Below are 28,000 nucleotides of genomic sequence, written 5' to 3' on the forward strand. Positions count from 1 at the left end.
GTCCACCAGGAGAAGCTGGAGAGGGCCACTAGTGAGATGATTGCCTGGGTTACCTCTATTCTTCGACTCTGGGTAAGTGATAGAAAATGGAAAGGTTCATTTGCATACATCTTTGACAATATTCTTAATTCTCTACTTTCATTTCATAGGAGCCCAAACTTTTGACCAGCACTGTAAAATAGACATCGAAAATAATATTTTTTTTCCAAATCAATTAATTTTCACCTAAGTGCAATGAAAAAAACCAGAACAAATAGATAAATATGATTACTAAATGGAAAATTCTACATCGAACCTTAGAGGAGCTGAGGAACCTCAGGACCCCAAGCATCAGTTGATCTAAGTTATGAAAACCTGAGACCTGTTATGGAGTTCAAGGCCTCACTTGGTGGTCTATGAGAACAAGCTGGTGCTGAAACTTTTGTCCTCAGAGCAGATTACCAGGAGGCCGCTTCCAGATGCTGTCCACCAGGGTAAACAGACTGGGTGGTATGGGACCAACCCATTCCCCACACTTTTCTCATTAGTGTAATAAGCTTTGTATAAACCACTGGACTGCCATTGTCAAGGACACACGCATATCCCCTTCATCCATCCATCCATCTGTCCATATGGTGCATATGTTGCACAGCTCTTTATTGAAGCCATGCAGCTTAGAAAATGCTCAATTGAAACATTGACAACAATCATTTCTTAGCCTGGGTTTCTCACAATGCTATAAACTTTGTCTTCCTTGCAGTTTGCACTTAACCTGCTGATCAGATGCAGTAAACACAAAAATCAGATCTCAACAATTATTCGATAAAAGCCAGAGAGTGGTGCAATTTCTTTAAAGAAAACTAGTACTTGTTATATGAAAAAAGACTACCTGCAAAATTGAACATGGTGCAACAATATTGTCAGATATTTTGAAAGGAGACCTCATTAATCTAATTGTAGAGGTAGATGACAGATGACATGTTCAAGAAAGCAAGCCCAAAGCTTGGGGGCCCCAGCCAGTTCAGCCACAAAGTGTAACTCACAGTCCTTCACATCACACTCCCACAGCCTGTCACTAGCATGGCAAAGTCTGCCTCACCAAGCTTCCTGTGACTCACTTCCTGTCCCGGCCCTGCACCTGCACTCCCCTGGGTGATATCATGGCAGGTTTTCCTCTTAGAGGCTTACTACCGAGCACACTCCCCCATCTGGCAAAATGTGCATATGCATGTATGTGTTTATGCCTGGTGCAGACATTTGTCAGAAGAATGTTTAGTAAACGTAGAGTTTCATAATTTCAGTGATGACCTCTGTTTTCATGTTTTGATGACAAAATATGTGATCGGAGAAGTTGCAGACAGAACATAATTTTTGGTCCCGATGGTTGTGGAATCCTCCTGTGAATACTGACTGAGCTCTACTCAGTAAACAAAAAAATGTATCATCTTTACAAGGATTTTCTATTTCCCAATGGAAAAAAACAACCTCTGGATGTCCTCAGCATCTGTGAGCACACTGAACATAATAAAAATTACGGGGGACATGGTGTGGAAAAGTCTATGAGCAAATGGAAACATTGTATAAGAATGAGCAAATAAGTTTTTGCTCTCCTTTGAGTTGAAAGCAAAATGTTTGTTTCTTTTTTTTAAATGAACATTTTGACATACAATAAATATACAAGAAATATCTTACAACTCCTGTACGCTGAAATTTAAGGACTGCGAAGTCAAAGGTTGCAAGAGGCGTGTAGGAGGTAGGAGATATATATCAATGTTTGTTTCTCTTTCATGCACATGCCCAGACCTCAGATTAGATTAATTTATTTAAAAAGTGGATTGTGAATCACTGGTTCATGCTAGCTGCATGTTGACAACATTAGCTATTCTACTCATCTGTGTCCACATTTTCTGTATGTTCTTTGTTCTTGAATACGATGTCATTTAGCTCTGATAATGATAAATGTTATAGACTAGAAAGAAAGCAAAGGAAAATCACTCTGGTTTTCTTTAAATCCACATGTTTCTCCATTACTTGTATGATGTATACTGTCACTTGTGTAGACCAAAGTAATTTTGGTGACAAGCTTTTCTGATGCAACACTATTATGTATCCACATTTATCACAGCAGAACTTGATGTTCAACTTCTACGAAGAGTAAACTGTACATATACTGTACTTAGAGACTTCTTTCTCCTATTACAATGGGCAGTATTCAGAACGCTACAGTTTACTAACATGTAGGGGTTGACATTGGACTGCATCTCCACAGTGTCACTGTGCAAACACCAGGCGTTCTGTTGACTGGGACATAAAATAGTGCTGTTGGGTTTTAGGTTTCCAGAATGGGACCAGGGCTGCAGTATATTGAGTCCATGTGGGGAGTACGTTTTTAATCTGAGCCTTACCCACAGTCCTTCCTGTTTCTAATTTGGCGCTGCAGCGGTTTTGTCCCGAGGCCAAGAGCCTCTCTTCCACAGAGTGTCTATTTCCTCTGAAGTGAATAGTAGCAGGTGTGCTGGCCCGTGATCCTTTGGAGAAGTCTGCTTATGAATGGCCCACATCTCACTCTTTCTCGCCTGTCTTTGTCTTCCTTACATTTTTATTTTTCCGCCTGTACTGCATTCTTTCCCCTCTCTCTCTTTCAAATACTTTCTGTCTTCCTTTGCTGTTATGTCTTCACCACATGTGGTCATTCTTTTGTCTCCTTCATCTCTTTCTTTCATTCTTCCCCTTTGCTGTATTAGCTTTCTTCAAGATCAAGATGAACACTTTGATAAGTTATAAAGCAGCAGCCTGTGGTAATGAAAACAACAAAAGACAACAGCAAAAACAAGGGCATCGTACTCACACATCAGCACAATGCAGACATCTGACAAGATAAATCACATAAAAGTGTCAAAACATCTAAATTAGATTTTGACTTTGGATTACTAATATTCTTTTGGTTCATATGCAGACTTAAATATTGGCATCATGAATCAATTTTACCCACACAGCTCAAGTATGTGCAATAAGTGCAAATAGCCTAAATAATAATGAGTAGAATACATCCATATTTAATAAAGAATAAAAATGTGTGTATGTGTTTTTGTGTGATTGAGTAGGACGAGCCAGCAAGAGTCAGTATTCCACATATTATCACGTCAACCTGATGGCAAACAACTCATTCAATGGGAGCCGAGGAGACCTGTTGTAATGCTGCTCCGAGAAGGCACTGAATTTTAAATTATGCTACTGACCTTCACTCCTCCCCACCTTCTCCCAAACACACTCTCTAATGAGTTGGGCTTGAACGGGTGCAGACCTCGCTGTGAGGCAAATAAATCCTATCACGGCTAAGTCATATGCTTACTTATCTGTGAGAAGAAAAAAGCAAAAGAGACCATGTTTGTTGCCAATGATTTGGAACTTAACACAGGGGTGAAATGCAGCTGCAAAGCCATTAAGGAAATGAGAGTATAACTAAAGGGTTGTTTAACTGAAACACATGAACTTTTTAATGATGTTTGTGTTTCTTCAGTTTTGCTTCCACCTCATTGTGCCAAGTAGAATTGGATGTAAAGGTTATGAGGGGAGGTTACAGATTGTGTTCCCAGAGGTTGTAAGTATAATGAGATTTACGCATTTAAAAACTCTACACTAATTTAAAAATGACAATAAAAATAAAAGGGGTCTGTATTTTTCAGGGTGATGCTTTTCTGTAAATTACTTAACTGTTGCAAATTATTTTGATTATTTATACCATATCAACTGTAATTAATCTTTACTATTTCAGTGGGCTTGTTTATGCTTTGAAGAAGCAGCTTTTGACCATCTACTTAAAGCGAACAGACCTCAGCTTGTGTTCATGCTTCGTTCCTCATTCTGTTCTTCTGATTTTCTTCCAAAATCAACAACGGGCATTTTTGTTTCCAGCCGTGGCATTTCCGGCATCTGCACACGCTTGTGTTTACACAGGATGTTCAAACTTGATACAGATTACACAAATCCAATTTGGAGGCTGAGTTCAATCACCTCTTTTATTTCAACATTAAGTAGATGAAGCTGGGAGCCAGATCACCACGACCATTTCCAAGCCGATTGGGTAAGGGGAATGAACTGTACATCAATAAGTCCAGAAAGTGTTTTTGAGAGATGTGGGCAAATGCTATCAACAAGTTCCCACAGACTTACATGTGGTTGAATTTGCTCAGTACATGTTTTTCAAATAAAAATATCCAGCACTCTTTGACAGAGATTTTTCAGCCAACTAAAGAATCATGTGGAGTTTATGTAGTTCCCAGACTTATAGCTTAAATGGAGGGCTGGCTTTTTGTTCATGTGCAGAGACCGAACACACGTAGCACAGTTCAGGGTTATAAACCTTCAATTTTGCCAAGATTAATTTTTCATCTTAAATCAGATAATCACTGATTACTTCAACTCAGGAAACACAGTATAGGTCAGATATCAATCGTGCAAAGTTCACTTTGGCATAGCAGACAATTTCCAAGTTTGGCTGAGGCCGACCTACAGGCTTGCTGGCCCATTCCCCTGTTTGAGTCAAGCTCCAACTCAGGATTAGGAGGGGAAATGCAGCGGAAGACTGGATGGTCTCTGACCTTTTTCACAAGTACAAAAGGACCTTCTTTGTGTCCAGAAGAGCAGTTATTTGTTCAACAGGATTTTTAATTGCTGCCCACTTCAAGCAAAACCCTTATTTAGCGAGTGTTTGCGTCCCCACCTGGGTCCTCTTTCACATTTTGGAGGGGGCCTTGACCTTCCAAGACACCTGTTTGGCTAGTGTTTTGTTGCCAATCTACTCCTAGCTGACGCACTTCTATGGGGCAATGCCATTCAGTACAGCAAGTTGTCCGCCTAATTGTATCACATTCTACAGCTTTGTTCTGACATTCCCTAGCCAGCTAAAGGTTGCCAAAATCTCATCCGCCACATCAAAGGGGCCCTATTAACCCCTGACCCCTGGTTGGTGTGTGAGGATAAGGTCGCTCCTCACACCCAACCGGGCCCATTAACACGTCGCCCCACAGCAGAAAAACTATTTTGACGGGCTGTAATTGGTGCTAAGTGATGGCGGACAAAGGCCCCCTCTGTGCTGCCTACCGGACTGAGCAGTACTGACCACTCTTGAAGCTTCACGCTTGACATTTTCCTTCTGAGTCCAATGTGAGAAGAGAGGATCTGGGGAAGTCCCTTCCTGGATGACCTCTTCCTCCATTTCTCCATCTCTTTGACCCCCTACCATTTGCCACTGCAGTCCTTTGAAAATGTGTGATAATGAGGTTCTAGCGGGGAGAATAGACTAGAGTGAAATTGCATGGTCAAGATCAGTGGAGGCTGATTAATCCAATGGTGGACCATTTCTTTCAAAGCCACCCTAATTAGTTTATGTTAGCTGGTGAAGGTCAGGGGGCGTGTTTGACTGAGGCCTTTTTGTTAAATGCCACATTGGTGTGATGATCTGTAGATGCAGGTGCACCATTCAGGTGCTTTTATGTTGTTAATCTGCTTTGGATATTGGTTGTACGCTTGAGTTGCAAACTGGCAAAAACAATTAGGTCTTTTACTTGTGAGCATATGACAGTTTTGAAAGCCAGCATTCATATAATTTCTTTATTCCCAGGCCTTCCAGATTTATATACCATAAATTCAAAATGCTCTGCAAATAGCCAGAAAAAAAAACAGTACTGTATAGGATCATTGTTAGAAAACTGAAAAGATGGCATGTCAGAACTTTTAAACAATCAACAACTCAGGTGAATTATTTCACTTTTAATCTCTTGGCCAGTATTTCTGTATTTTTAACCCTGAGTCTACCCAACAAATTTATGGCTCTTTGAGTTATTATGTTAGTAGGAAGTCCTTTCCTTTTAAGTCTTGCAATCATTTACCTTGAATGAATTCATATTTAATCCTTTTAAAGAATAACTGCAATTTCAAATTTCCCCTTGTTGTGTATAGCTTGAGTCCATAGAAACAGTCCAATGGAACCAAGCCAGGCTTCTCTCACACAAAGCTCTATACTTAAGACAGGTTTAACTCCCTATCCTGTAGGCCATGCCATGCTCTCATCCCCGTATTTAACAATCTGACGTCAGACAGGAGCAGGGGAGGCAGCAGAGGAGACTTTAATACTAAATCTCTCACCCTGTCATTATAGGCCTGTGTGACCACCTATCAGGGGCCCTTGAGTGATGTGGGAAAGCCTGGGCCATGTCCTCCCAACTCCTGTAGGCCAGGCCGCCTGCTCTGTCCAAACCAAACTGAAAACTAAAGGATAGGCACAGCTACAGCTGACATCAATGAGCCGCCAGGCTCTTTATGCCCACTCTGTGGTCAGGAGGAGAGAACCTTGTATATTAATCTCTTTTGAGTCTTTACTCTCATGTTTTCTTCCTCTTTGGCCTTTGCACCACACAAACTGTAAATCTGGGTTCTCCATCTCAATGAAACCAAACAAATAAGGGCAAAAAGTGCTCTTTCTAGTTGCAACTGCTGTTTCTGCTAGAGTAAGTCGCTTCTCAAACACTGATGCTGCAGCTGGAAGGTAGAAAGAAATGTGCTTTTGAAAAAAAGTGATGAATGATCTGGCCTTAACCCAGTAGCGTGATGGATAGAGGCAGCTGCTTGAGATGATGTCTGGGTCATGTTTTTATGTTAATCTGTCCAATAATAATTGCTTGGACTGTTTTGCTTTAAGCTAAGTGATTTAATCACACTTTCCTCAACACTCAAGACTCCTACAGCCAACTGCGTTTTTATTTAATCCATGATCATTTAACTTGCCTGACATACAGCTACTTTTTCACAGACAGTATTTCACATATTGTGACAACATAAATATATAAAAAACATGGTTAGTGTTTAGTGACTAGAAATAACCTCAGTACTATCTTAATCTTTGTGACCACTGTAGGGATGAAAAAAATGCTAGCTGAGTCTTTCCAATAGGCCTTTATGAGAGGACACCTGCAGCACCCAGCGCCCCCAGTCAGCTTTGTAAAAGCTTTGGGGGGACTAAGGGGGGTGTTAAGGGAGATCAAGCGGGCCAGTCCCAGGTTTGGCCCTGAAGGCCCTAACTATCACTCCAGTCCATGCGTTGCCTTTGGCCTTGCTAACTGTTCCATGAAATGGGCCCCAGAAACAGTGCAAACCTCCCAGAAACAGGCTGCTTACTGTTAGCCAACAGTGCACTCTTTGTGTGAAAACGGTCAAAGCTGGCCCTTTTCTGCACTGGTCTTGCCTTTCTTTTGAGCCTCAGCTGTGAGCAAACAAAGCTGGTTTAAAAGTCTGTAAGATGGTTAGCTAGGTGGCTGGCTAACCATATTATTGTTTCTGTTAGTGAGAGCAATGGACTTTAAGCTTCCTTTGTTCTGCAGGTGAAGCTTCAATGGCTGACAATAAGAGACCGTTCTCACAGTTTGTTAAATAGGAATTTAACTACATGATTTATTACACCTTTACAACAATCCTAAGCTTAAGAAGTAAGTTTATTAATATATTATAAAAATAACATGTTTGTCATTTAGTGTATCCCGTCATACACATTCTCACAGAAAATGTATATGTGAGTTGTTTCCTATCAAGTCTCAAGCTTCTGTTTGGCTTCTTCTTGCTCTGCAGCAACTTTGAAAGGAAACAATGAAAGTAGATCAAAACATTAAATGAATGCTTTTCTCTTTCACTAGAGGAAGACTTGATTACTGTTTATTTAAGTTGTTTTGGACTGTGTTGTCAGAGCATAAAATGTTTAGTGGAAACACAAGGCCCTATTAAATGTTTTTGGTTATATTTGTGGCTGAAATGGACCATCAAGTAACCACAACTTTGGGTTCCCATTAATGAACTCGCAAGAAGATGTATTCCCTTTTACAGCTGTGTGTAACACAAAGAAGCTATACAGCATGGCAAAAGTGAGCTATGACTACCTCTGCCATGGCTTGATTAAATGCTTCAACATATTTATTAAGTTGGATAAACTCTTCTACGACAGCTTTTGTCGTTTTCTTTTTTTTTTTCTCCCATTGGATGAAGTGGAAAACCAGTAGCACTTGGTGTAACTGCACTTTATTTTGCTTAATTGTTCCCAAGGTTGTCGTTTTTTATTTCTACGGTTTCTAAGCCAATGTAATTCCATATTTGTGGCCAAGCCAAATATTTGCAGCTTGGCTTATGGTTCTAAACTGAGCTGTAGTTTGGTTGAAAGAATTTTGCCTTGCAACCAGCACTGCACAACACTAAAGTTGTTTTCAATCTTACGAGCATTCTCTTTCCCTATTCTGTTGCACTGTTATTTATTTATTTTTATGTTACAAGAAGAGCACACGATTCAAAGCAACATAGCTTCATTACACTTTAATCAACACCTTGCAATGCCTGAGTCACATGCCAAATGGTCTGATGGCAATGTGACTGTTTACTATTTCATAGGAACAGATGACACAAACTAAAGCGAGTCAAAGTCATTTACAGTTAGTTGAATTCCCTGCTGAGAGGCCCTATTAAATGTTTCTTCCAAAGACCTTGCTGGGAAATATTTGCAATGGTTTCCATCCAGATCTGGGTCATCCGGTTCCACATTCACTGCACAGGTGAGTTGGAGCAGGTTTGTTTGGCATTGGTCATTGGCTGTCCTTTCCTTTCCACTGGACTGGGAAAGCAGCACCACAAACAGCTTGCGACAACAAGAGATGCTTTTGTCCATCTCACCACAGCAAAATGGCACCGCTAAGCCGCCCGCTGCCAATGTTGTCCAGGTCTCCCAGGACAGTCCCTCGGGGCCACAAGACCTGCTGCAAGCCAGTCGAATCGAGGCAGAGGGAGAGTGAGAACTCTCAGGAGCATAGGCAACACTGTCAGACAGTTGTTCTGCTGCAGCATGCAGATGAAAACAACCTCTTTCACATGGCGTGTATTTTGGCTTCCAAGCCTATAATCATGGATGATTAGTTTAAGAACTCAATTCCGAGCGGGGACTATTTCTTATTCCTGTCACACTGTCAGAAAATATATTTACCTACCACTTTTCCCAGCTGTCTCAAGACATAATGGTGACTTGACTGATCAATGGAAATAAGACTGATGTGTGATATTTAATTTAAGTATTAAAAAGTTCACTTTACTCTGTGGCATCTGGGTGCAGACCGATGACTTCATGATAGGCATTAAATTTACTTCATACTGTCGGGATTAAAGTCTTCTTAAAAGGCTGTTATGCTTGGCTCACTGGGGTTAAAACATGTAGGGCTAATCATTTATTTTGTAATTTGAAGACTCAAACTGTCAAAAAAGGTTATGTTGTAGACTATAGTTGTTCAACAGTTCAACCATCCTCTTCCTCACAACTCAGTTCCTGTACACTAAAATATAATTAAAGGCAAATAAAAGTTATTGACCTTTGAAGTAAAAAAATAAAGAATACTCTAAAATTTATACAAAACACTTTCCTGACTTGATGATTCAAGCTGGATGATATGTGATGGACTAATGTCACTCTCAGCCAAAGTCTGGGTTTACATCAGGTACAGCCTTCTTTCCTCTGTTGTCTAATACTCATTTTTCTGGAGTTTGTTGTCTCTACACATGGAAAGCATCCTGCAAAGGTGGGCCCTCTCTTTCTGCCCCCCAGGCACCTTTTTCCACTTCCAACAATTTATCCCAACTATTGATTTTTTTCTCTCTTTCTTTTAAAAGGCAAGAAAACTGAAGTGCTGATTGCAAATATGCTAATGTGTCACTGCCAAAAGAAATGGGCCACATATTTCTGGATACAAACTGGCAGGTTTACCATAGCATATTTTTATCGTGAAAAGCCAACATGGAAAAGAACGGCCATTCGCAGCTGCTGGCCTAATTTGCTTTAAGCATGTACAAATAGGACGGCCCACACAGACCATAAAAGTGGAGTGGAGGTTTTGCTCAACGCAGCACTTTTGTCTGACCAGAGGCCCATGGACGCCTTCCAACGAACAAACAGATCACAAAAGAAAAAAAAAAAGAAAGAAAACGTACACAGGCACTCTCACATGATAGAAATACAGTAGGATAACTCAAATGGACAGATTAGGCTGTGACTGTAGTAGAGGTGAAGTGTTAGTGTTTACAAATGCAAATTCCTTTACATGTTGAAAAGGCGAAACAATATGAAATAATCTTGTTGATTTTCAAGGCAAGTGGTGCATGTAAAATCTAACATTACAAATAATTATGCTTTGTTTCTAACATTTTGTGCTTGTTTAAAAGGGTCAAGGTTGTGCCTGTCAGAAAATAAATGTGTTCTGAGGCCTTATGTACATATTTTTTCAAAATTTTCTTAGGGTTTTTTTCCCCACCAGAAGAACAGAACCAATGTACCTACTGTTCATTCTCTATACGTTTTATTGCACCACGGAAAGTTTTATTTGCTCTTGAGCCATTTACTCTGGAAACCCCCTGTGGATCCTTTGAATCTTGTAGATTTATACAAGTACATCCTACAGCCTGCACATAAATACACATGCATCAAAAAAACCCACATACACGCACAGCCATGCGCACAGCTGCATATGCCTGGATGGGGTTTCCCTTTAGATACCGGATAAACAACTAACTTCAAACAGTAAACCAGGCGCTAATGAACTGGACCCTGACAGGGTTTGCTTTCCGAGAGCAGAGACCCACCCCACAATGGATCTATTCACAGTATCTCAGCCATGGAAAGTGTTGGTAAAGTAATCCCACTAGAGTTTATGCGACCTTTTCTAACTCTCAGTACAGCTTTCTCCCCTCAGGCCTTTAAGGTCTAGCCAAAAACAACACAGCACCGCATCAGCTGATACAGGCAGAGGCTACCCGTATTTGCATGTTTCAAAATGGCACCCATTCACAACCGGTTTGCAAATTGATGTGGTGAGGAAAGGAACACAACGCCCTGCTTCCTCTTACGCTGTACCTGTGAGATCAGTCGTGGCAACTTTAAATCCAGGGTCAACGGTTGTTTGTTCGGTGCAGCTCCGCATCAGAAGCCATAGCTGGGTGGCATCTAAATACGTCCCTGAACATGTCCCTTACAACCAAAAACCCTTCTGGAAATAATGACCTGCAACAAATGGAGTCGATTTATCATTAATAAAACATGGGCAGTGGTCCTGCTGGGGCGTCTACATTCCCTGACAAAACTAATAAAAGTCCCAATACTGCATATGGCATTCAAGATGTTTGATATTCTCACAGAAATGTCAGCTACTTCAAACCTTCATGCACACCTGCTGAAACTGACTATGTTTTCAACAGCTAAGGACAGTGAGATCATCAGGTTTAATACCTGAAAATGTCATCTACGTGGTTGTGCGTCTTTCAATTTTGGACTTGCTGAACATCTGTCCGAGGTGAGTGATTACCATCTCTCCATATGGCTCTGTTCATTCACATCTTTTTGCTGTTTTGGGCAGCAAGGCATAAACGACATGAAATACTGCCAGTGACAGGTAAAGCAATACTCTGTGATGGAATCCGTTTTACAGTAGCCACTTTTCAAGAGAAGCAAAAATGTTTAAATACCTGATATCTTGTTCCAAACCACATTTTAGAACAACCCCTCTGTTAGGTGTGAGGGTCAAACTGCATTGACAACCTGTATTTATGGCTATCTGACCTGACATGATTAAAAAGTTTTACTTCTATCAGATGTTTTCGTGCAGGAGAAGGTGAACAGAAGGGGAAAAGGCAATATCAAACTTGGCTGGATTGGACAGAATATAAAGATAAATGCATGAACTTGTTTTCTTTCACTCTTTAAAACTTAAGAAATTTAACACCACTACCATTTGCTTGCTAACATTTGTTAATTTTCTGAAGAATAAAAGAGTATTTCTATAGAGTCACAAGAATTTAAGGATGACATAGTCTGAGAAGAAGAGAGTATAATTTAGGCAAATACAGCTACTATTATAAATCCAGAGCCTATATTTAGTCATCCACTTTGCTCAAATACCTGGGTAGACTCTCATCATGGCCAAATTTCTAATTATACTGACATTTGGAAAACAAATATCTTGGCAGATGCAAGTTCCTCCTTCTTGACTTGGTGTAGAATATCATAATAGCTACGTAGGTTTGTGGCATAAAAATTAAACTTTTTTTTTTTTCAGGGAAGAAAGGGAGAAAACAGACATGCCATGATTTTAACAGGTTCAAAGAAAGAAACTGAATCCGACCTGTAACAGTTTCCAGCCCATAAGGCAGCGCAGTTTTGGTTCCCGGGAGGCCGGTGCTGTCAAAAGCCTCACTTCTAATACTGCTTTTCAGACTTTCTGACCCCCTCAGCCTTTATCCCTCAGGACAAAACCTGTGGTTTGGTTGGATTGTAGATTCTGCAGTTTCCAAGTGGAAGCAGCAAGTGACGTGACGCAAATGTATAACGCACAGATGAGCATTGTTCTGTAACACTACAAATCTCTGAATAGCGTTTATTTTCAAATTTAGATTAGGACACAAAATTGGCATAGAGTCAAGGATAAAAAAACAAACAAACTAGTAAAGTAAGGTAGTATCTTATTGTATTAATTTTTCCATTTCACCTATACCACCTACCCACTATGTGCCTTAAAGAACACCCCCTGCCCCCCCAGTCCACCTAACCCCCAAAGCATAAGGCTCGGCAGCATGAATGGAGCATTGTGATGCGTCTCCGTCACGGCAGTGAATGTTTTCACTTCCATTTGATCCGTCGGCAAGGCTGCTAATTGGGTAAGCGTGTTCCCAGGTCACCGGGAGGTTTCTCTTTCCATAAATACAGAGCACCAACGAAGGCTTCTACAGATGTTGTTTCCCACCCGCTTCCAAGTGTGTTCAGCTTCAGGTAGTAGATGTAATTTATTGTGTCTGAAACCACAGTCCAAAAGTTTTCCTTCACTCTCTCTCTCCCTCTCTCTCTCCCCCCATCGCTCTAAAGACTGTATTTTATCATTCTGCCCGACACTGCAATAAAGCTGATTATTGTCCTCTATCCTGAGCTTGAACTGAGAGCACCAGGTTGTCGACTGAACCGCAGGTGTGATGATGATACCCACATCGTGTCCAGATCAGACGGGGCCAAATGATGCCATTTTCCATGTGCTCTAACAGCGGCGTCAGAGTTTATGACGTTCGGGGTTTATTTATTTGTTTTTCGCGTGGATTTGACATTTCCTCTCTCTACGCAAGCACTCAACATGGCTTCCTGTGCCAGCACTAAACACTGTGATGGAACAGAGAGCAGATGGACTCTCAGGCACGTTTGCTTCTCCCATCCTGCAGGGTGTGGTCAAAATGGTCAAATGGTCAAACAAACTGTCCTCCAATTTGAGTTTTTTTGTTTGACCTTGTGAGTAAGAGAGCACCCACTAAACCCAAGTGTCCTTGAATATTTACCCACCAGTTCTAGGCGTTTTCTCCTGTGCACGACTCTGACAGTGGTCCTCGCTGGAAAGAGAAAATAAATAGACAAATTCATTTAATCTGAAATGCATACAATCCTTCTATCAAACAAACAGACATCAATAAAGATTTCTTGGAATACGGCTTGTATTATACTATAGAAAACTAGTGTTATGAATAGAACAGTTTAGTTTTTACTAAAATGCTCAGTGATCTGAGTGCAGCGAAATGTGAGAGTTTGATAGTGTTAAATAATGTTAATACAGACACTTGCTCTTTACAACAAATATGTGATTAAGTTCACATCATATCAAAATAAGAACTGAAGCGAGCATCAACACTGGTCTGTTTCTATAGGAAAAGAAGTAAGCTCCTCTCAAAGCTGATTCACATTTCTGTCCTGTGATTCTGGTATGTGCTAAGGGCGCCCCTGTGTGGCAGAAAAACAAATATCAGAGCAAAGGATGAGCTTCGTAGGTGAAGAAAAGTGCTAGGATAGAAAATAATTTCACTATATTCATTATTGTTTCCCTGAACATGGATATATTGTTACTGATTGAAACACGTGTATGTGAAGATAAACGATAAACTAAATCCTTTATAACACTCCAAAAAAATTACCAAGCAAAACAGCAGCTTTATTATATAAAAAAAATCTGGTATTTAAAGTACTACAATCTCAAGTTATCTTTTTGCATTGCTTTGTTTCTACAATGAGATATTTAGCACACCTAATGGAGGAGAGATTAAAAAAGAATTTACAATAAAAGATAAAACAGATTAGTGGCATTAGGCTAATGAGTCTAGGAAAGGTTAATGTGTAAGATGTGCACAAAAGGGGGAAAAAAACTGTTGTGACCTTTTGCAGGAATAATCACTTGGGTTTTACATGAGTGATGTTTTCATTCAGACAAAATACAGAAACTGTAAATGAATATTTAACCTAAAACTGAACCAAAGCTTAAAACTTAACTTTAAATGAAGATATTTATTTTGTTTGTTTGTTTGTGTTTTTCTTCCAGCCAACAGCGCATGAGAGTAATGTTCCTTACCTAGATACTGTACGTGGTAGACAAATGTTGAAAGACTGCATGATCTTCCCAACAGAGACCAGAAGGTGGCAAGCTTCCCACGTGCGCTCACCTCAGGATAAAATGACTGCAACAGAAGAGCAACCCACAGAATGCACACGAGTAACGTATGTGTCAAGAAATAAAAGCTACAAAACTGACCATAAATCAGCACGGCTGGCTGTAAGGAACACCACCTGCACAAATGTTAAGTGTTATGATGTGTTACTGCAGTTTCATAAGCTGACGTCATGAGATGGAGAAGACGAGCTGATGTGATTCATCTTGATTGACTCATTGAGCAAGGTGTGGGCACTAAGGAAGGTGGGCTGGATCTTCTGAGGTGGGACATTATTCATTATGTGGGCTTTTCTCTTAAAAAAGAACAAACAAACAAACCAAATTACCCCATCAACTATACCCTCTGTAAAAAAACAAACAAAAAAACTCTTTTATGTTTTTATTTTACGTACATGTCTTCAAAAATGTTCTCAGTTTCTGACTAAAGCAGTCAACTTAAAATACACTTTTTACTGTAAAAAAAACTCCTAGAATAATTTTTTCTAACATATATTGAATGTTTAAATACTACTATGTATAGCTACTGCTTAACACGTAATAGTTTAAGTAGTATTCTACTGTATTTTACTTGTTAAAGAATTTTACAAATAAAAAATAGTTAATAGAACAAACAGCACATCAATCTTTACTGGAAATAATATTTCACTGCTTTGAGTCTTAGTTGAGCAGGGCATCTTGGCTTTTACTGTACATTTTTTATTCATTTATTTTAACTCTTTTTGTTTTATGAAATATTGAAATATTATAATGTATTCCTTGTTTTTATATTAATTGCTGAAGTTATGCTTTACACTTTGTGCGTCACTTTGGGCAACAAAGTTTGTTTAATAAACATGCTGCAAAATTTAACTTTTGACTTGACTAGTTGGCTTTAACTTTGTGCAAATTAAAGCTTTGGTTCTTCTGCAAATATAGGAGGAAAACCTTGTTTTACTTCAGTGAGAAAAATACCCTGTCAGACTTGTTAATTTGTGATTACAGGCATTTCAGTCAGGGTTTGGGCTCGGCCCCCTGATCTCCAGTCATGACTTAAACTTAAAGCGTCAGCGTACTAAAACGTTTACTTTGCATTTCAGCTTTCCACTCCAAAATCTTGTGGAAAGCCCTCAGGAGTGTGCCCATTTGTGCCCATTCATTCTGTAGAACATCTGTGAGGTCATGCACTGATGTTGGACAAGAAGCTCTTAATTTTTCTTTAATTGCATCTGAAAGGTGCTTGATGGCGACGAGGTCTTCAGGATCTTAGTTTTAACATTAGCATCTGTTTTGCCAATTCTAGCTATTGTTTTGCGCTTTTTAGCATCGGTTTGACTATTTTTGGTCACTAAATTGTTGGCTAACCTTCTGACGTTTTAGGCTTGTGTTTTGCAGCTTTAGCTTTTAGCTACTGTTATGCTGTTTTCACTTTTTTAGCTAGTTCTTATGCTTTTAGCTGCTGTTTTGAAGCTTTTAGATTTTAGGTACTGTTTTGCAGCTTTAGCTTTTAGCTACTGTTAAGCTGTTTTCACTTTTTTAGCTTGTTCTGATGCTTTTAGCTGCTGTTTTGAAGCTTTTAGATTTTAGATACTGTTTTGCAGCTTTAGCTTTAAGCCAAAGTTATGCTGTTTTCACTTTTTTAGCTTGTGTTCTGCTATATTTAGCTTCCTTTCTGCTCATTAGCCTGTCTTTCGGACATTTTATCAGCAGTTTCAACTTTAACAGTTAAGATTTCAGCACTCAGCATTCACACATGCTGACAAAAAACGCATTTTTTTTCAAAGTTTTTTTTATTTTTTTTTTAGTTTTGTTCTCGTTGGAGTTGACGACGTGTACATTCAAGCTCCAAAACTTTGAATTTTTAACTTTCAATTTTAACTTCTTGTCCCAACCTTCTGAATCGATATTATTGGATAAAATAAGAGTAATATTAAAGTAAAGGACTCCAGACTGTTACGTGACCAGACTCACCTGTGTGTGCGTAATAACGCGACTCGCTTTGGCCACTTCCCTCTACCTGGCTGAACCGCTGGGCGTGTTTTCACTCCTTATTCCCGATTTATTTCGCTCCACGAGAAACTTCCAGGAATAATTCACCGGCGAAAAACCGAAGGTAAGGTTTTTTTTTCCCCCCTCATATTTACAGCAACTTCAAGACAGGTAGCCACGGCAGGAGTCGCTAACGTCACCGTTACTTCTGGCAGATTTTTGGCCCAGCTGCGTTTGATTAAAGCGGGACTCCTTTTATCACCTGAACGCCTTCAGCTCACAGTCCAGGTGCTGCTAATCTGGGTCAGGCCAACAGAGCAGGAAGTACACGTGTATAACATGATTCTTTAAGCTATTCTATAACTTTGTTCTTCTGGTAATACTGAAACTTTTAGACGTGCAATGTCTTTATGTTTGACCTGGTAAACATGATGGTTGGCCTCTTAACTTAAAGAAGAAGTGCTGATGATGTCTCTTTAAAGAGGAAAAAGGGTGATTTTTCTCTAAGTTATACATACATATCATGTAACTCAAATAGATAGCTAGATAGATAGATAGATAGATAGATAGATAGATAGATAGATAGATAGATAGATAGATAGATAGACAATGTAATCAGTCCTTGGTTGTTGAAATGGTCCATCATCAAATTAATTATTGGTGCCCTATTATCACTTTTTCTTCTCTTTAGTAGCCATTATATTATCCTGGGGATCAGCTCAGCATCAGCGTGCTCTAACACATCTCAGCAGGCATGCAACGTCACCCTTCTGACTGTACCCTGCTGCAGCAGCACAAAGAGAGAGCAGAGTCTGTTCATTAAATCTTGCACCCTGGCAACATGATTTCTCACACTTTTCCAGTGGTAGGACAAGTGATGATTCCCCCCCAACCCCCTCTCCCTCCTCCCTGGTCGAGGCTCGCTTGTGTCAGTGTTTTCACTTTATGTACAGATCTGAAACCGGCAGGGACTGGTGCAGTGTGTGTGTGAAGACTGTTGCTCCGTGTGCTCTCTCTTGCACCAGATTCGTGTCCGTGCTCGCCGCACATTCCACGCAGCTTCGCCCTCCCTGCTCCTCCTCAACCCCCTCATCCCCCCCTTTCTTATCTACCCTCTCTATGTCGTCTATCATTTGTTCGCTCTGTGTCATTAAAACCAACCAATCATCCAGCAGGTCTGTGCCATTATCAGCAGAGAGTTCTGCAGGCTCATCTCTTGTTTCTGGTGTGTGTGTCTGCCGGTGTGTATGTTTAACTCTTTTAGTTAAAACTGTACTGGCTGACTTCAGGGGCTGCAGTGTCATTGCGCAGACACTGCAGTGGAGATCGTTGTTGTAATCTGTTTTATATGAGGTGATGTCAGACAAAAAACACCAAGAGATCTGTGTTGTTTCTTTAGTTTTTCCCCTGCCAGCCAAGTCAATGATACTGTTGAGAAACACTGAATCCACTGAATCCGACCCTGAATTTGTTTTATCTGCAGTGTTTCCTAATGTTTCAAAAAAAGTTAACGCATTGTTAAAAATGACTGCACTCTTTCACTTTTTGTCCTTTTAGAGCCATGATCACAGCCGCGGAGGTCGGAGAAGCGGTATCATGGGAGCTGTCTGTGCAGGTGGACCAGAAACAGGGAGTTGAGTCGATGAAATTTAAACTTCGGGTGAAAGGAGACCTGCACGTTGGAGGGCTCATGCTCAAGCTGGTGGAGAAAATCAGTAAGTTTTTAAAGATGGATTGGTGGATTGTTGGTGCCACGACAGCTCTGTGTGTTGAGCCACACCCTTGTTTGCGCCGCATTCTTCTGCACCACAAGGCCATTGTTTAGTAACAATGCAGCAACTTGTGTAGCCTTAGGGGTCAAAGTATATCCAGAACCTTATCTGACGTCTCTTTACTGTCGCCCATAAATATGGAGGAGCCAGCAAAGTTAATATAAAGGGAATTTCAGTAAGGTGGTTTTAAAAGTCACAAGACAAATAGAAGATGACTAAACAGCTTGTCATCAACAGATGGAGTTCAGCCCAGTATTACAAGATGATATCAGGTAGACTCATTAAACCACACCACCTACACACCAGTGGGTACTGCGAGTGTCTGTGACTAGCAGATGTAATTGTTTTTAAAATGTTTTAGCTTTGGAGCATGTAATAAGCATTCAGAAGTACACCCTGCCAAAGGCCTATTGCCTTTAAGTTTGAGCTTTTCGGAAAAATAAATTGAGCTCACCCATCAGTTAGCTGATTCATAATGTGGGTGACATTTTTAAATGCTGTATGTTTTCATGTGTTAGACGAGGCTAATATGAGCTTGAATCCTAAGACAAAAAAAGGTGAATGGATTTTTTTTTTATTATTATTTTTGAAGACATTTTGGTACTCATTCATTGAGTTTTCTACAGTATATCCAAACTGAAAAAATCTGGAGTTCCAACATTTTAAACTGCAGTGAGTTGCTCTGTTTTATGTGAGCTGAGTGAGGCCAAGACTAAGCTGTCCATCTACAGCAGTGGTGTCCAATCCCGGTCCTGAAGGGCCACTATCCTGCACGTTTTAGATGTTTCTCTGCTCTTCAGCAGGTCTTCAAGTTCTGCAGAAGCCTGTTAATCACTCAGTCATTCAAATCAGGATTGTAAAAAGCAGAGAAACAACTAAAACATGCAGGATGGTGGCCCTCCAGAACCAGGATTGGACACCCCTGATCTACAGTTCAAGGATGAGGAAAGCTCATCTGAGGACTGTAATGTCCAGATTTTGGACAGAGAAAATAAATGCTTTGTAAGAAAGGGTAAAGGAAGCCATATACTATATCAAATGAGAAAAAACAAGGAGGTCTCAGGGTTCAGTTTTCTAATACATACAGCGCAGTGTTTAATTTAATCCCCAAACAGTTCTACACTGTTTCACACCTTCATGTTTATGACCAAAACATTTGACATCTGGACCCAGCGACAGGAAAAAGATGAACAAAGTTTCCCTGTTTCACCCTGTTGTTCAGAACTGAACCCACAGGATCCCATTCACTGCCATATGATCTATTTTTGGAACCAGAGTCTGCTCACTAGCGATGTGGAGCTTTAAGTCCCGCCTACTTCCCCTCACACAATCATCGTGTCACATGAGCTTTCTTTTAAACTAAACTAATTAAAGCTGAACGCTTTAGAAAAATGAATATTTGAACATACAGCAGCAAGATGAGATAAACCTAATACCTAAAAATAGTTATCTGAGGTGGGATTTTAGTTGTTTAGTTGTTGTTTTTTTATGAAGGCAATGATCACTTCATTTATACAGATTTAAAACCCGTTCAGGATTCAACCAAAAAGAACATTGGTTCTGTTCTAGCATTAACTTCTGTGTTCCAAAGGAATTTCTTGTTTTCTTAAACGTGCGATGTGTGGACCAGACTAATGCAGACCCTAATGACCCTCACGAGGAAGAAAAGGGAGAAGGGAGTGATTTGCATGTGAGTTCAGTTAGCATAAATTGAGTACTTATTACTATAAAAGCTTGGACCGCCACACTTTTCAGTTTGAATTGTGAAAGCTCTTTAGATGGGTAACAAAATGTCTCCCAAAAACAAGAAAATAAAATTACAATTGTGTTTTTTTTTTTAGTCTTGTAGATTTACTATGAACTGGATGACTGAAAATCTACACTAACACAATGTGAACTTCACTGTTAACAATCTGTTTGTCTGCAGAGGCTCCTCAGGACTGGTCAGATCATGCACTGTGGTGGGAACAGAGGAAATGCTGGCTGCTCAAAACTCACTGGACCTTGGACAAGTATGGAATTCAGGTAATATGAATAAAAGTCAAACAGAGCATTAAACTCCCCCCCCAAATCCCCAGTTTTTCCTAGAGATGGATTCAGAAAGTCTAGTGAGAGTGAGCGCTGTGTAACAGATAAATCCTGCATGTATAGGTAATTAGGTTCTGGTGCAGTTATTTATAGCTGCTCTTAAAAACTGTTTCATAAAAATCATCTCCTCATGCTAACAGGCTGATAGTTAATTTTATAACATGTTTGGTGCAGCAGGAACAACCTGTTGGACTTTGTTTGACAGCACAAAGAACGAGCTCAAACAGTTCAAGTAAGGGTGTTAAAGAAATTAGGAAAATGTCAGCAAATGACAATAGTGCACATCAGATGAAAACTGCTGTAAAAATGTATTTGAAGAAAGTTAAAGCTTTTATTAAGTGTGAAAATTTTGGGGCACAAAAATGTTTCCTTAGGATAACACAAGAGTAAGTTTGAACACTGGACGAAGATCTTGATTTTGTAGCTGAAGTTAGTCTAATTTCCTGTTAATCTGGTTCCATAGGCCGATGCTGACCTGCGCTACACACCCCAACACAAACCGCTGCTGCTGCAGCTCCCCAACATGAAGACGATCAAGATGACAGTCTGCTTCTCCAGTGTGGTCTTCAAGACGGTGTCAGAAATCTGCAGAGTTCTCAGTGAGTGCATCTGATCCTGAAGATCCCACCCACTTGTGTCAGTTAGGAGAAAATAGGACACGTTCTCGTTACATATTCTTCTTCCTGTTCACTCCCCGCTTCTCCTCTTTGCTCCGTCCCAGACATCAGACGATCAGAGGAACTGTCTTTGCTCAAACCTCCAGACGATCCCTCCAAAAAGAAAAAGAAGAAAGAGAAGAATTCGCCTCAGGATGACATCTGGGACATTTGGGATTCACTTAATGGGGGACCAGGAGGAACAGGTACTGCAAATTTTATCAACTAGGCTAAAAACAAAAAGTTTTTTTTTTTTTTCCTGCAGACAGAGGCCCACTCATGAGATGAACCAGTTTGAGGATTAGACAGCAAACTGTGGTGATGTAAGAAGAGGAAAGTTTTGTTAGGGGAAAAATGTTGGGTTTTTCAAACAATGATGAAGTTTCGGGATAAAAAGATTTCAGACATTTTATTATTATAGACTGGTCAACATCTTGTTTGATTATTTGCTTTTTGAATGATGTCTTAACTACTTGGTTGTTAATTGTATTTGTATATAGTTTTGTGTATGGATTTTTGTATTTTATGTTTTTTGGCAGTTTATGCACAAAAAAGTGAGTAAGATCACATTTTGGTCAACAGAAGCTGTAATTTATTCTAATCTAGAAATACAACTCTATGTTTAAACTTTGTAGACAGTATAGTGATGTTGATAATAAAAAATATTTCTTAATGATACTATCAGAAACATAACAAATTGTCAAGAAATAAACATGTATGGCAGAAAAGGCTCACAAATGATGTGAGCCACTAACAAATAAAATGACTATAAGTGCAATCAGCAGCATAATAAAGACCATAAACAGTCAGGGTTTTAAAAGTCGTTATATTTTTGAACAAGAATTCCCTCTGTTGTTACTGTATAACCCACCCACTGTGACTCAATATCAGAATTATTATGAAAAATGAAAATAGCCCTCCTTGAAGGAATACATCCACTTCCCACCTTACATGCCAATGTTTTCAACAAAGCTCTAACATGATCCGATCTCACATGTGGCTTATTTTGTTTCGATAAACTTTTATTCCCAATGTTCATTCCTCATTTAAAATCTTGTTCTGGCTTAAATTCCTCCTAGTTGACCTCTGACAGGTGGCTGAACTACATCTGTAAATTTATTGTGCAATGATGTCACGTTCGCAAAAACTTATTGTAATTATTATTGCCTCCAAACAAGGTTCCATGTACGGTAAGACCATGACAGCAACCTACGACCCAGAGAACGGGATGCCGATGTCTGCCACCAGCCTTTGGTTTGGAGAAAACCCTCTAGCTGAGTGTCAGCCCAACCTGCCTCCCGCCGAGCTCGCCAAGCTGTATCAGCCGCTGTCCTTCGTGGACAAAGCAAGCAACAGCGCAGGGTAGAATTGGAAAACGCTTAGCCGAATTTAAAGTTGTTTATTTTTTTTTATCTGCAAATCATCTCATTGGTTGTTACGACTGACAGGTGGCTGGACTCGTCGCGTTCTCTCATGGAGCAAGACATTCAGGACGAGGACAAGCTGCTGCTTCGCTTCAAGTACAACGTCTTCTTTGACCTCAACCCTAAAGTAAGACGATGCTTTTGTTTTTGTGAAGCTCCCTGAAACAAGAACAGAGCCGCCTTGGTTTGAAGTTGTCGGTCCAAGCTTGAGTCAGCATGTGTTTTTTCACGTTTCAGTACGATGCCGTCAGGATAACGCAGCTCTACGAACAGGCACGGTGGTCCATCCTGCTGGAGGAGATCGACTGCACCGAAGAGGAGATGCTGATGTTCGCTTCGCTGCAGGTGAACCTTGAAAAGCAAACATAAGTTAAGGTGTTGAACGTTCTAATTTTAGCAAGAGTATAGCAAAGTTAGGGTTACACTGAGTGATACACAAATGTTACCAAGATTTAACAAGAAGGTTGTATTTATTCGCTTGTCTCATCTTTTTGAACTTTAGTGTTAAATTAGTTGTCACAGTACAATTAGAAGTTACAGAAGGACTTGAAATGTAGTTATGCTTTATGTCTGTAAAGATTTTACAACTTCTAAAAATAAATTAGTATTTAGAAAATACTTTAATAAATAATTATGAATGTTGAATTTGAAATTTATAGTATATTCAAATGGAGAAGTGGAGTTCTTGTTTGCAAGGCAATTGATTTAAAATAGACATATGCAGTACAGATCTTTTTCATTTTAAGTAGAACTTGTAATACAAAAGAAAAAACATCATAAGAAACTTTCAGCAGAAGGTCGTGACAGTAAAAGTTTAACTCTTTAGAAGTTTTAGTGTTTCCTTTTAAACATTTATTTTTTTAATCACCCTAAAGTGACAATAGGAAGGCTTTATGTGGAATTTAGCCTTTGATAATTTAAATATTTTGTGCAAAATAATTTATGTTGGTGGAATGATAGAATATATTTTATAAAACTGAAGACGCCTTACATTTTGCAATGCTACTACAGAACATTGTGTGCATGTGAGTTGTGGATTTTTATCTTTTTTTTCTGTTTGTTTCTAATTTCTGGGTTTTATTTTTATATTTGAGAACATGTAAAATTAGAAATCAGACCGTATTTGTCAGAAAATCTTCAGGAAATGTGCCAAAGTAGCCAGAACAACGTGTATATGTATATTTAATGTAATAAAATAATGCTGAAGGAATTCAGGAAATAAAATACATAAATGTTTTAAAGGTCTAGCATTCCTCAAAGAAATGCAAACTGCCCGTCACCTTTAATGCCAGGGTTTTAAACTGAGATTATCCTATGTTGAGAAATAACAAAGTTTTAGCTGTTTTACTTAAACCTGGAAAATAACGTTATACTCAATCTCATGCAATATTGCAAGATCTCTAAGTGCTCATGACTCTCAGCTTCTACCGCATCAAATTTTAGCTCTGTAAAAGTGGCTAGAGCTTGAGTTGGGGGAACTTTTTTGAAAAAAATGACCTAATGAAAAATGTACTATATGATTTATTATTAAAAGCACTTTTAGCAGGCATTGGTGATAAATGAACAACATCCTGATTCAGTCAGATTTATAATCATGAGCTACCCCTCAGTAAGGAAACAGAAATATGACAGACATTAGATCTGAGTACAGTCTGCTGTGGGTTTATGAGCTCAGAATGGAGGAGAGTAGGTTGGTATCTAAATCCATGGAAGGACGTGTCGGGACATGAGAAAAATCCCACTGGAGGCAGCAGAAAAGACAGGAGTGGAAAGACTTAAACCTAGCGCAGCAAGAATTAAAGCTCGCTGACAAAAAATGCTTTAAGAATGCAATGATTACCAAAAGGCTTTAAATGAACTATTCTCCGTGTGTAAATCTCAGCCCATCCTCGGCTCTTATTTTGGGACGGTGATTCAGAAATCACAATGATTCAAAGGGAGTGTTGCGCTCACCTACACGTTGGTGCAACGGCTGGCACGGAGGGCTTTTCTCAACCTTCCTTCTGACTCAGCCTGTTTTCAGAATTGCTTAAGTCAAGTTGAAGAACTTCTTCTTAACGTGTCCTTTCTGTTCGCTAAATGTGCAGTTTGGTTTCCTTTGCCCTTTTCCACTCAAGAGTAATTCCTTTCACAGTATCACATTTGCAAACTGACCATGTCGAGCGAGCCAATGGACCGCTCCAATGAACCAGAAATCGATGAAGTAGAGGCTGCCCTCTCTAACCTGGAGGTGACTCTTGAAGTCGGGCACACAGACAGACTTCTGGTAAATATATTTTTAAAGCAAGCTGAAAACTTTGAGTTCTAGTTGTTGGTTTTTTTTAACATCAGAATGTCTCATTGTTCTGCTGAAGTCAGGAGTAGACTTCCCTGATTGCATGTTTTAATGTTGTCACAAGGAGATGGAAGATTACTGACGGTTGTTTCTCTTGCCTCCAGGAAGACATTACAGACATTCCAGAGCTGGCAGATTACCTCCGGCTGTTTAGGTAAACTCATCTTTACTTAGAAATTACTGAAGTAAAGTCTCACTTATCTGTCACTGCAATTCTCTCTTTCTTTACCTTTAAATGCTTTAATCTGCAGCTCAGTTAGCTTAATGCAGTAGCTCGGAAGATTAATTGTGAATCATTGAACAGCCTTTAAATATCCTCTAAACAAATTTGCTAGATGTGATCACAGCTTTGGTTTTTACTTTGATCGTGTCATTTCTTTTAAATCATTTTAAATTTTGCTTTCTGGAAATAGTATGTATTGCTTTAAAAAAATAACTTCACCTTTTGTTTTTTATCAGCGACGCAGTCTTGCTCACATGTACATGTGTGTGTTAATTCAGGCCCAGACGACTGACTCTGCGGTCATACAAAGAGTACTGGTTTGTGTTCAAGGACACCACCATCTCTTACTACAAGAACAAGGAGGCCTCCAGCGGAGAGCCGATCGAGCAGTTTCATCTGCGAGGTCGGGACACAGGCTCATACTTTCATTATGTGTTTTGCTTCATAAATATTTCATAGCCTTCAAGTGAAGCATGTTCCTGCTAAAAACATCCGCTGCATGCAGTGGTAAATACTTGTAACATGAAAATCAGATTTATATTAAAAATATACACAGATAGAATATTTAGATGTGGAGGTCAGTTTGGAAAAAGTTCTAAAAATCAACAATCAGACAAAGTTAACATTTGCTTCCAACGTGCATCTGCTGGTCTTGCTTTGCTGTTAGTTAAAATCTCCCCCCGCTTGAACCAACAGGCTGTGAGGTGGTTCCTGACGTGCACGTCACGGACAAGAAGTTTGGCATCAAGCTCCTGCTCCCGGTTGCCGACGGGATGAATGAAATCTACATCCGATGTGACAACGTAAAGCTCCCCTCCTCGCCTGAGTGGTTAGAGGAATGTTTCAGATAGTTGGGAGTGAGGTTCAGTGGAAAGGTTATGGATAATTAATATCTTACCTGTTGTAGATAGATTTCTGATCAGATTGATGAGCTAACAGCTACTCCTATTGGAGTGAAGACCAAAGTGGATTGATTTGCTTTTTAGGTGAGGTTAGGACACCACCTTCAATTTTACATTAGTTACTCTGATACTAATATTATTATATATCTGCTGGCGATGCCTCAGTCTGCACTGACAGTGCTACAAATAGCTACTCTATTTGTGCTTGCAGAATGTTTTTTAATAACTGCGTATTGCTAAATTGATGTCAGTTTAGGCAGACTTGAGCTATACACAACAGATAACGCATAAACTGCTCATAACCTTTCCCCAGAACTCCACTTTACACTTTCTGAGATATCCCTTTAAGAGCACTTTCCTGGGAATTTGGGGGCAAATTCTACACTAAGTCCTTCATTCTGTGTGTGTGTTCCCTCCGGTGCAGGAAACGCAGTACGCCAAGTGGAAAGCTGCATGTATCCTCGCCTCCAAAGGCAAAACAATGGCCTACAGCTCCTATAAGACAGAAGTGAAGAACATCCAGTCCTTTTTGCAAATGAAAAGCCTGGCGCCCCCTCCTGGTCAGGCAGCTCCGGACCTTGATGCCATGGAAATGAATTCTGAATGTTTCGTTTCCCCGCGTTACGCCAAAAAGCAAAAGACTAAGCAGGTTTGTTTGAGACCTGCATGACTTGGCCATCAACTATAAAGAGTCTTCTCGCTAAATAATGTTGCTAACTCTGCATTTCATGGTTGCATCAAGCTGACAACTCGAATCCTGGAGGCCCATCAGAACATAGCCCAGCTGTCACTAATGGAGGCCAAGATGCGCTTCATCCAGGCCTGGCAGTCCCTCCCAGAGTTTGGAATCAACTACTACATTGTCAAGTACAGTGCACACGTTTTGATAAAATAAACATACATCTGGTGACACATTTAAACACTGTCTTTTTTTCATTTGTTTTTCAGATTTAGAGGGGGCAAAAAGGAGGAAATTCTAGGGATTTCATACAACCGAATGATTCGTATTGACATGTCCTCCGGCTTGCCCGTCACCACATGGAGGTTTGCCAACATGAAGCAGTGGAACGTCAACTGGGAAACAAGACAAGTAAGGGAGAAAAAAACAAAAAACATTTTGAAGCCTTTTCTACAGATACTGTATGTGAATCCCTAATCTCCTGTATCTAATTTCAGGTGACAATAGAATTTGACAACAATGTGACAATAGCCTTCTGCACGGTGAGCTGCGACTGCAAGGTGGTCCACGAGTTCATCGGCGGTTACATCTTCCTCTCTACGCGATCCAAGGACCAGAATGAGACGCTAGATGAAGAACTGTTTCATAAACTAACAGGAGGCCAAGAATGACCAAAGAAATATAAGTCAGCCCATCTTGTGATGTGTTTTGTGTTCATTTTCATAGTGTAAAAGTAAAGAATCTCATTAAACCACTGTCATAAATACAAATAACACATTTTTGCTCACAGAACAATATCATAATGTCTTTACACTGACATCACATATGGAAATATCTTTATGCTAATGTAAATATGTAGTTAGGGTTGGTTTGTTAAATTACAAATGAGCTAATATTTGTGAGAAGCCACCTTTTTTTTACATTTCATAACTTTCTCCTATTAAACTTGAATGACTTATTTTACACATTTCATTGAGCTTCAGTCAACTTAATCTCCAGATTGTGATGTGCTTTGCTTGAATTTATAAACGTGTCATGTGATGTACTTGAAAGTAGACTTTATTTTTTTATATTTGCTACTTTATATGAGATAAAGTATATGGGATACTTATATAACACAGCCATAGACACCCCTAACTACTGCCACACCACCAAAAAGTGAAGCCTCTGTATTCACAGCAAGTCTGAGGAGGGCTTAGTGTAAATAAAGAAATTTCACATAACTAGTGAGACGTCCTTTGCTTTAAAGAGCTAATCCGTTATTACTTAAACATTATGTCTGTTACAGAAGACCACAAAAATGTTCCATGTTTTTCAAATGTGAGTCCGTGTTGAAAACTATGGGATCACGAGTTGAAAATGTTCTAAAATTAAACAGGAAACATGTTGAATTACAGTGTTTTCGCATGATTTTCACAGTGAAATTCATGT

At 39.6% G+C, this 28,000-nt stretch overlaps 1 protein-coding gene and 1 long non-coding RNA gene across 4 annotated transcripts; one reads left to right on the plus strand and one right to left on the minus strand.

The window, feature by feature from the left end:
• On the minus strand, positions 1-16,612 carry LOC119618016. Of its 2 annotated transcripts, XR_005234544.1 has the most exons (4): positions 16,473-16,612; positions 14,427-14,532; positions 13,373-13,419; positions 1-68 (listed from the first exon to the last, which is right to left on the minus strand). It is a non-coding gene; the product is annotated as an uncharacterized LOC119618016 (long non-coding RNA). The 2 variants fall into 2 exon arrangements; XR_005234543.1 differs by lacking the exon at positions 1-68 and having other exon boundaries at positions 12,716-13,419.
• fermt1 (fermitin family member 1) lies at positions 16,491-27,960 on the plus strand. Of its 2 annotated transcripts, XM_017409017.3 has the most exons (16): positions 16,491-16,614; positions 18,048-18,205; positions 20,190-20,287; positions 20,814-20,949; positions 21,072-21,212; positions 22,185-22,368; positions 22,455-22,557; positions 22,668-22,775; positions 24,565-24,696; positions 24,870-24,919; positions 25,267-25,391; positions 25,685-25,791; positions 26,315-26,539; positions 26,633-26,757; positions 26,839-26,980; positions 27,067-27,240. In XM_017409017.3, the coding sequence occupies exons 2-16, from the start codon at positions 18,052-18,054 to the stop codon at positions 27,238-27,240; spliced, it is 2,004 nt and encodes a 667-aa protein (XP_017264506.1). In that variant the 5' UTR covers positions 16,491-16,614; positions 18,048-18,051. The 2 variants fall into 2 exon arrangements, with proteins under 2 accessions (XP_017264506.1, XP_037837616.1); XM_037981688.1 differs by lacking the exon at positions 16,491-16,614 and having other exon boundaries at positions 27,067-27,960.
• Positions 27,961-28,000: the final 40 nt, after the last annotated feature.

This window comes from Kryptolebias marmoratus, linkage group LG19 (genome assembly GCF_001649575.2).
Source record: "Kryptolebias marmoratus isolate JLee-2015 linkage group LG19, ASM164957v2, whole genome shotgun sequence".
Classification (NCBI taxonomy): domain Eukaryota; kingdom Metazoa; phylum Chordata; class Actinopteri; order Cyprinodontiformes; family Rivulidae; genus Kryptolebias; species Kryptolebias marmoratus.